We start from the raw sequence: 9,963 nt of genomic DNA, 5'->3' as shown, positions 1-9,963 counted from the left end.
TTGTTTTTCAATCTCCCATTTCGAGTGGTGTACTCCCTCCGTCCCAAAAATCAGTGCTCATCACGTATTTCAAGGAGACAAATAATCTTAAGTTTGACTAAATATATACACAAAAGTAATGATGCTTACTCCCTCTGTCCCAGTATAATAGTCGTTGTAGCACTCAACAAGGTACATCATTTATTGTCTGAACTTGGCCGTGTACACACTCCGATGCTTGCTCTCTCCAATGAACCTGGACGTTTTGAACCGGCGCCAGAACGACATAAATTGTGGGACAGAGGGAGTATGATACAAAATACATATCATTAGATTACACATCATGTATTTTTGTAGTAAACCTATTTAGAGATATAAATGTTATTGCTATTTTTTATAAATTTAGTCAAACTTTATATTGATTGATCCATCGAAGTGCAAAATGAGCACTTATTTTGGGACTGAGAGAGTACTCTTCTTTTTTGATGGAAGCAATCAGGAGCTTGGGTCGCGCGGGAGTGTGCGATAGAGTCTGCGTTTGTAATTTTCACCGAGAAATAAGGGTGGGAAGAAATCCTCCTTTTTCTTTTTTTAGCTGAGCGTGGAACTCAATCTTATATTATCCGAAAGCACGTTTAACTTTACATGTCAAAAGAAATTTCTAGATGCTTGCACAAAGTCAAAATTCACGTCTCTCTTGACATGGACAAAAAGTCACAGCTTGTACAGGACATGGCACATTGGCACATACACTTGACCTAACTATTAAGGACAACCGGTTAAGATCAGGTGCATAAAATCTTTTCAGGGTTTGTTTGGTTAATTATTTTCGTGTAGAAGTTAGAGGAGATTAACTAAAAAGATCTTATAATAACAAATATTTTTGGACGTGGAGTGGGTCGATTACGTTTCAGATGCTTGAATATTTCCATGAACCATAGAAAATTAAGAAATCATAGAAAATTATAACAAATATTGGAAAGCCATTAAAGATTGTTTTCATAAAAACAAATGAGCAACTCTCGAAATGGAAATACTTCCCTATGGTGGTTGGTTAATTTTGATTAACTTTATTTAAAACAGGATTGCCATGTATATGATATTTTTCTTTGAAGTACCAAAGAGTATCATCGAGAAATTAGACTTTAGGAGTTTAGGGGTCAAGTTTTTTTTTTTCTAAAGGGGACAACCATAAAACATAGGAAATACTTTCCTATGTTTAGGAGGCATTTTTATAGGATCGCATAGTCCAGGATACGATGCCTGCGTTGCCATGCTGAAATATTCTCCTCGTATATGTGACAAGCAGGACAGACAAAAGCGCCTTCTGGTGCATGAACATGACCAGTACTACTAGCTTTTCAACTTCTGAAGAAAAAGAGAAATCAAATTAAAATAGCCAAAGTGTTTGTCAGTCCACCGTGTTAACAGCAGTTTTGTCAATAATACAAATGGCATATCTCGACTCGATACAATGGGCAACAGAAATAAAAATGTGCATGACATGTGTTAGAGTAGAAAAAAATACACTACCACATGTTAGCTGCTTCGGAGTTCTACATGATGTTTACAATGGGACAATTTCTATTATATCACTATTAGGTCCATAATATAAGGGAACTTAATTAAGGTACAATTTTGTGATAAGTGTATAGTGACTGCAATGCCAGGTAGATTTATGGCTTATCATGGTTGTGTGCATGAGTTGGCATTCCATTCCATCAACATCATCATTGTACAACGATATATATAGGAAGAAAGAAAACCCATTGCTTACCGGCCCATACCTAATCTTGACAAATCAAATGAACATAGTAACTTTGTCAAAAAAGAATCAGTTCTAGAGTTGTGTTCAGTCAAACACTTTTAAGTTCTAGAGTATTAATATTAGATTTATCATGAAATATATTTTCAGTATACATATTTAAAGTTGTAAATGTCAATACTATTTTCTATAAACTTTAGTCAAAATTAAGATAGTCTAACTTGAAACGGACATAAAATTGTACCCTTTCTATGATAGAGGAAATATTACGCAACCGAATATAAGATGTATAGTAATAAATTACTATATGTACCTTTAAAACATTAGAACTAAGATATGAAGGGTGCTTTTGTCATCATGCCGCATTGTAGATCCGTGACGGTCACCGGAACTGTTGCTGAACATAAAACATTATAGAGAGACAATAAGATCACTAGAACCATTGCCAACAACCCAGAAAGTTACATGGGAACAATTTGAATCATTCTAGTTTTTCTATTGGGTAAGAGAAACATTACACGTAGTAGAGGTTTCTTTGTCCTTTCTTTAGGTGGTTATCTTTGTTGCGGTTTTTACCCGCTCATGTTGAGAGCGGGTTGTCATTGGTAGATTTGTCTTAGTTATTACCGTTGTTGTAGCTATTGTTGTTGTTTTTTGTGTATCCTCTCAAGGGCCATTGTTTGTCTCATCGGCGCCTTCTTCTTTGTCAATATAATCAACCAAAAAAGGTCATTATTAAACAAAAAAAAAAAGAAGGTAACAATTTAAACCGATCCTTGTTTTCTATTTAGCGAGAGAAATAACTTGATTACGAGAGAAAGAATCTAGACCTAAGATATTATTTTAAAGAATCTAAAATTCTACTAAATGCCTCCTAAACATAGTGTATATTTTTACGAGTTACAGCTTGCTCCGCATGGAAATGAAAAAATGAAATGATTTTTATCCAAGTGTACACAAATTTGAAGTACTCCCTCTGTACTAAAATAAGTACGCTTCTAAGATACAAGGGGAAAACCAATGCTGCTACAAAATTATATATACTTATATCAAAAGATATAGCAACATGCAACACTAAGAATGGAGAAAGTAGCAAAAGGTAGTATTAGGTGGTGGTTCATGGTTTAAATGGGCATTTATTGTAGAATATTTATTTGGGAACGGAGGGAGTCCAGAATTTTCAGTATAAAGAGTCCCCGTCGCCTTAATCCAAAAGCGATAATCCAATCGTAACAAGAAAAGGAGAAAGAAAACGCAAAACCCGGAAGAATCCAGACCATCCACAGCGCACGCCCTGGTGACCTTTTCCCCTGCCTACTTTCTATAAAATCCACGTGAACCCCCCCAGTCCCCGACGCATCGCTCTCCAAATCACCCGACGCAGCACATAACCCAACACCACTCTCCCTCTCCCAGTTCTCACCGCCAACGCCACCACCCCCACCATTGCAAACCCCCGTCTCCCACCGGTTGCCGTTTCCCTCCCCCCTCCCTCGGCGGCTCCTCGCGGACGGAGAGAACCCCGCTCCCTTGCCTAGGGTTCCTGGAACCCTAGCCCCGACCCGTACGCGCGAGTGCCCCGGCGACGAGGAGGCGGCGGAGAGGGGAGGGGGCAGAAGGCGCGGGAGGCGGAGGCCTGTGCTGTATGTCAGATCGTGGGAGCCGGCGAGGCGGAGGCGGAGGAGGAGACTACGGACACGGTCAGCTCGCGAACCCGCTCCAATGGCCGCAGCTAAGGAAAAGGCGTCGGCATGCTGCAGCCGCGATGCGCCCGCGCGTGTCGCTGGCGCCCCTGTCGTCCCCATGCGCGCGATCGCCGCGTCCCCGGTCGGCAAGGTCGTCGCCCTCGCCGCGGGAGGCGGTGAGCGTGTCGCCGCATCGGCCGCAGGCGCAAGCGGCGCCGTGATCGAGGAGATCGCCGCGGTCCAGCCCACCACAGCGAAGGCCTCCTCCAAAGGTATCCGAAATCGCCGCCACCTCCCACCATCTCCGTCTCTGTGTCCCGATGAAGTCGGATCCTATTTTGATTGGGTCACGACTAATGTTACGGGAGTTTCCTGCCCTGCATGGATCTTAAATTAGGCGAGGCATGCCATGGTAGGTGTTTCTGCCGATCACGATTTTTCGTGAGGTTAGATGATTGAGGAAACTCAATCTTAGTGGTGGTAGCTGTATACAGACTACAGAGTGCATCGTTTCGTGCGCATGCAAAGCAGAGGATGCAGATTAGTTTGTAGGATCTGCCAGGTTCAGATACTTGGATGATATTTGCACCAACAACATAGGAGTAGTTCTCGTGTGCATGCGACCCGATTGTACAGATTACTAAGTAGGTCTTGGAATCTGGGCGTGTGCAAATTAGATCTTGTAGAGACAAATCGTGGTTTACTCTGCCCATCTGGCTAAAGTGATGATTGGAGCACGGGGTTTGATGTGATGGCTAAGGCCACACAGCCATACTAGTGGGTCTTAGCTGTCACAAAAATCTAAAAGTATAGTCAGTCTTTGTAGCTTACCGTTCAGAACTGTGCTCGACAACAGTTGGTGCACCAACTTTCTTTTTCTTTGATCACTAGTTGTAGTGATCAACTTGTTTTTTACTTCTTTATATGACGAGGTTTCCGCCTTTCCGGTAGGGAAGTGAGGAAAATGTCCCAATTTGGATAAATGATGTCAGCTTCCCAACTGAAGTATATGCTGCTTATTTTTTCAGTTTTTTGGATCATATATAGGTCCCAGAGTTTTTGGCATTCACGTTTTTCATGTATGCGCCACTAGCATTAGCTGCTGGTGCATGTTGTTTCATCCAGTCCACATGGTGCGCTGTGAGCGCATCTCGTTGTGTAGTAGTTAGCGTTTCTGGGGATTCTTCTGAATTGATGAGGTGCACGCTACCTTTGCACTTTATTGTGTTGTCTGGCCTGTCTGCATGCTGCTACCCTTTAAGTTTCACCGGATGCTCGAGATGATGTTGACTTCGATGTTGTTTTTTATCTGTAACGTATGGGAAAATGACATTATATCAACCTTAACTTTTGTATTAAGTTTCAACCAAAAATATCATTAAGGATTTGAGAGATCCTTCTTGATATTCTCTCATGGCTACCAAATTTCTGAGCAGGATGTCCTTTTGGTGGAAAGTATAACACTTTTTTCACAAACATGGAAAATATAAATAGTTTTTCTTTTTTCACAAAAAATCTGTGTAGTACCTTTTTAATGATGTCACATGGATTTTCTGTGAAAATAACTATTTTGCATTTATAAATCACCAGATTTATTCCTGTTGACAATCAGCTTCTTTATTATGAAGAAGTGAAGTATGAGCAATGGTTGATATATTTTTTTTTTGAAAAAAGGGCAGCGCAAATATATTAGAAGGGAGGAAACTATGCAGGCCCGTGACAACTGAGGAAACTATGCACTTCCTATAAGAAAAAACCAGCTAGCAATGGTTGATACTCTTATGTTCCTAATCTGGTGAGGTCATAGCGTTGGTGATTGTCTTTGCTGTGACCTGTGAATTGAAAAAAGGACATCAATATATCTTGGAACAGAATTCTTAACTGACAACTAAATGTCTAGATCCAGGACATGGGCACTGGTTGGTTTGGTTACACAATATTTTAAGACTTGCACTTATACTGTATGGTCAACGCCTGTACAGTTCTTATCTTGTGCCTTAGAGAGAGGTGAACAACCATATATCTATTAGGTGGCACCTCTTCTGACCCCTGATAAGCACAAGGGAGCATTGCGGACCTGCCAAATTATCTATTCTGAAAGCTTGACCTATGCTAAAATTTCTCCTTATTTTATTCATGGTTTTTTGTGATTGGTTATTGGTCCATTTGTATTTTAGAACTCGTTGAAAGATGTTTGTGTAAGAAGTTCATTATGCATCACCTGCCCCGTATTCTTCCTTATTGATCATCACGACAATTTGACAACCCTGCTTGACATGATTCTCTGTATTTACCATTTATTTAACAGCCTATAACCTAGAATAGACACATAAAATGTGTACAATGTGTTAACTCAACTACTGTTTTTCTTGACAAAAAAATGCAGGGATACCAATAATGACAAGAGCACAGAGGTGCCACCCTTTAGACCCATTATCTGCTGCTGAAATTGCAGTTGCTGTAGCAACTGTAAGAGCTGCTGGAAGATCTCCTGAGGTATGCCAACAGAAGTTATACATATGCTTTTCCATGCAATCTTGAAAATAATAATTTGACAAGAAAAAAGTTCTATGATTGTAGGAAAGAGACAGCATGCGCTTTGTTGAAGTTGTGCTGTTGGAGCCAGAAAAGAATGTTGTGGCATTAGCTGATGCCTACTTCTTTCCACCTTTCCAGCCATCACTGCTCCCTAGAAGCAAAGGTCTTGCTGTTATTCCAAGCAGGTTACCTCCTAGGAGGGCCAGACTTGTTGTCTACAATAAGCAATCAAATGAGACTAGCATTTGGATAGTGGAACTATCTGAAGTGCATGCAGCTACTAGGGGTGGACATCACAGAGGGAAGGTGATATCATCTGAAGTTGTTCCAGATGTTCAACCTGCAATGGTATGTCGACTAATTTTGTTCAGAATTCTTCATGCCTTATGAATATTTGTCTTAGTCTGCCGATGACTTGGCCTATGTAATTGTATGTAATAGCCTGTTATTATTTCACTATGGTATCTGTTTGTACTTTTCAAACATTCATGCTACGCAAATTGACTTCATGGAATCTATGAAGAGAAGAGGTGCGGATGACATGGATCATGTTACTCCACCATTTTAAAATTTTATCTTTGACAGGATGCTATGGAGTATGCTGAATGTGAGGCTACAGTCAAAAGTTACCCTCCATTTATTGAAGCTATGAAGAGAAGAGGTGTGGATGACATGGATCTTGTTATGGTGGATGCTTGGTAATCTATCTATAAGGAATTTCTGAATAAAAATTTTCATATTGTGCTATGTTTCAGCTTGCATTATCATATTTGTAAATTGAAACGAAAGTTAAAACTTTGTCTATTAAATTGTCAGGTGTGCTGGCTACTACAGCGAAGCTGATGCTCCCAGTCGCAGACTTGGCAAGCCTCTGATATTTTGCAGAACTGAGAGTGATAGCCCCATGGAGAATGGCTATGCTCGTCCTGTGGAAGGAGTTCATGTTGTTGTTGATATGCAGAATAATGCTGTGATAGAGTTCGAAGATAGGAAGTTGGTTCCTCTCTCCCCTCCTGATCATTTGAGAAACTATACTTCTGGGGAAACAAGAGGTGGTGTTGATCGAAGTGATGTAAAACCACTTATCATCAATCAGCCTGAGGGTCCAAGTTTCCGCATTAATGGCTATTTTGTGGAATGGCAGAAGGTAATTGTTTGCTGAACTGCAATGCTATTATTAATTATAATGGTTTTTGAAATAAATAACACTTAATGGTTATGGCAGTGGAACTTCCGTATTGGCTTCACCCCTAAAGAGGGTTTGGTTATCTATTCTGTTGCTTATGTTGATGGTAGCCGTGGACGTAGACCTATAGCACATAGGCTGAGCTTTGTTGAGATGGTTGTTCCTTATGGAGATCCAAATGAACCACATTATCGCAAGAATGCATTTGATGCTGGAGAAGACGGACTTGGAAAAAATGCCCATTCTCTTAAGAAGGTTTGTTCAGTTCTTGATGAGTATACTCATATTAATGTTGCTTTGATTTGACTACTATTCTTTAACCTTTTTGTACAGGGATGTGATTGCTTGGGCTACATAAAATATTTTGATGCACATTTCACAAACTTCACTGGTGGTGTGGAGACAATTGAAAATTGTGTTTGTTTGCATGAGGAGGATCATGGGATCCTTTGGAAACACCAAGACTGGAGAACTGGTTTAGCAGAAGTAAGGCGGTCAAGGAGGCTCACCGTTTCATTTATCTGTACAGTTGCAAACTACGAGTATGGTTTTTACTGGCACTTCTATCAGGTAAGTATTTCATTGGTTTTCCTCTTATAATGTCAGAAAGTAAGTAGCATTTACCTACAATGGCCAATATATATTATATTATCTATATAAGTTTGCTTAGTTATGCATGAAAGAGTTCAATTTCGATACTTGAAAGATCACAGTTCACTGATGGTTTTAGTGATTGAATGTTACTTAAATTTTTCTGAAGCTTCAATTTTTTGTATTTATTTGTTGATCCTCTTGGTTGCAGGATGGAAAAATAGAAGCAGAAGTAAAGCTTACTGGAATTCTCAGTTTAGGGGCCCTGATGCCTGGGGAATCAAGGAAATATGGCACGACTATTGCCCCTGGTCTGTATGCACCAGTTCATCAGCATTTCTTTGTTGCCCGTATGGACATGGCAGTTGATTGCAAACCTAATGAGGCTCATAACCAGGTGGGGGTTGCCATCTATTTGCACCCTTTTTTTATCCATCAAAATGCCCACAAAAAATAGTTTGCAATCTGAATGGGACCACACAAACTTCAATTATATCTCTACATCAGATCAGATAAAATAAATCGAAATGACCTTGTACCTGCTAATGTTACATAAGGTACTTAGATGAAAGTTACTTCAGGCTACCAAAAAAAGTGTTTGTTCAACCATGTAATTGCCATAGAACTATATGCTTCTTAGGCCTTAAGTGTTTAAAACCACTGTGCATTGCATGATATCAATCTGTGCCTTCATCCAATGGAGTATCTCTGTATATCCATTATATCAAAGCCGTTGTGATTGATCATTTCTCGTGCAGGTGGTTGAGGTTAATGTTAAAGTGGAAAGTGCAGGCACACATAATGTGCATAATAATGCTTTCTATGCTGAAGAGAAGTTGCTGAAGTCTGAGTTGCAAGCAATGCGTGATTGCGACCCTTCATCTGCACGACACTGGATTGTAAGAGCTTTGTTTTCTTTTTTTAACCTTTTGTTATTCCTACCCAGTATTGTTGTACCATTAAATTGTGCATCCAATACCTGGTCATTATCTTTATGCTTATGCAATTCAATAACGGTGAAAATTACGGACTGGCTGCTTTCTTCTGAGTTGTGACAACGGATGCATTTTGCTTTTCCTTTTCATATTCCTTGGTGGTTGTACCATTAATGATCTTGCATCAAGCAAATGTGAGCATAGATGTCCTTAATATTTGCACTATTGTTAATTTTCCATCAAATAAATGCCAGTATGAAACAATGCTTAAAGATGACAAATCACAAATAGAGTCCAAATACATTAATGTGTCTGCTTATTTTAACTTGTTTGCATTCTGTTCAGGTACGCAACACACGAACTGTAAATCGGACCGGGCAGCCTACTGGCTACAGGCTCGTGCCTGGTTCAAACTGCCTGCCCTTGGCTCTGCCTGAAGCGAAATTTCTGAGGAGGGCTGGGTTCTTGAAGCACAATCTCTGGGTGACTCAATACAAGAGCGACGAGATGTTCCCTGGAGGAGAGTTTCCCAACCAGAATCCTCGCATACACGAGGGTCTGCCAACATGGGTCAAGAAGGATAGGCCTCTGGAGGAAACCGATATTGTTCTCTGGTACGTCATAACAGACCATTTTCTTGAAAACCATTTGCCGTTATGCAGAAATTGGAACTGTTTGTTCAGCTTACATCTTGCAGAACCTGATAAAACCGTGTTCTGCATCTGCAGGTACGTGTTCGGGCTCACCCATATCCCCAGGCTGGAAGATTGGCCAGTCATGCCGGTGGAGCGGATAGGCTTCATGCTCATGGTATCAGCTTTAGGTTTTTCAGTATTTCTGTTGTACGCAGTGAACCATCAGATCCCTTTGTTGCTTCTTCACAAAGGGATATTAGCCTAACTTTCGTCTACTAATGATGTTTCTGCCCTTCAGCCACATGGATTCTTCAACTGCTCGCCTGCGGTTGACGTGCCTCCCTGCTCGTCCGATGCGGATGCCAAGGAAGCCGAGTCGCCCAAGGCCATCCAGAATGGCCTCATTTCGAAGCTGTGAGCTTTGCTATTCTTCCAAGGAAAAAATCAGCGCGTGGCAGCTCTGCCTACTATTTTATCGTATTCCTCGAATGAAAGGAAACTGCTCGATGTCCGTTTGTTTGCTGCTTGGTCTGTGTTAGCTACACTTGTTTTTCTTTTTCTAAAAATGGTTTTCTATGCTTGTGCGGGCTGTGAAGCATTACATTGCTCGCGTACTAATAAAGTACGTTTTGGACTTAATAGTACCAAA

General features: G+C 40.6%; 1 protein-coding gene across 1 annotated transcript; it reads left to right on the top strand.

Moving 5' to 3' along the window:
* Window positions 1–3,108: 3,108 nt before the first annotated feature.
* LOC136490787 (amine oxidase [copper-containing] zeta, peroxisomal-like) lies at window positions 3,109–9,963 on the top strand. Its single transcript, XM_066486978.1, has 12 exons — window positions 3,109–3,701; window positions 5,816–5,925; window positions 6,010–6,315; window positions 6,553–6,665; window positions 6,784–7,114; window positions 7,193–7,408; window positions 7,487–7,723; window positions 7,956–8,141; window positions 8,503–8,643; window positions 9,025–9,293; window positions 9,408–9,489; window positions 9,613–9,963. Exons 1-12 carry the CDS (start codon window positions 3,467–3,469, stop codon window positions 9,730–9,732), a joined length of 2,346 nt encoding a protein of 781 aa, XP_066343075.1. The 5' UTR covers window positions 3,109–3,466; the 3' UTR covers window positions 9,733–9,963.

Source organism: Miscanthus floridulus, chromosome 11 (genome assembly GCF_019320115.1).
Source record: "Miscanthus floridulus cultivar M001 chromosome 11, ASM1932011v1, whole genome shotgun sequence".
NCBI classification, from domain to species: Eukaryota; Viridiplantae; Streptophyta; class Magnoliopsida; order Poales; family Poaceae; genus Miscanthus; species Miscanthus floridulus.
Note: the sequence above shows the minus strand (reverse complement) of the source record. Positions and strands in the feature narration are given on the sequence as shown.

Bases quoted from the DNA above. Each gene is read 5' to 3' on its own strand.
- LOC136490787 (XM_066486978.1), top strand. From the start codon at position 3,467: ATGGCCGCAGCTAAGGAAAAGGCGTCGGCATGCTGCAGCCGCGATGCG. The intron at 6,316-6,552 runs GTATGTCGACTA...TATCTTTGACAG, and splicing joins CAGATGTTCAACCTGCAATG to GATGCTATGGAGTATGCTGA. The intron at 8,142-8,502 runs GTGGGGGTTGCC...TTTCTCGTGCAG, and splicing joins CTAATGAGGCTCATAACCAG to GTGGTTGAGGTTAATGTTAA.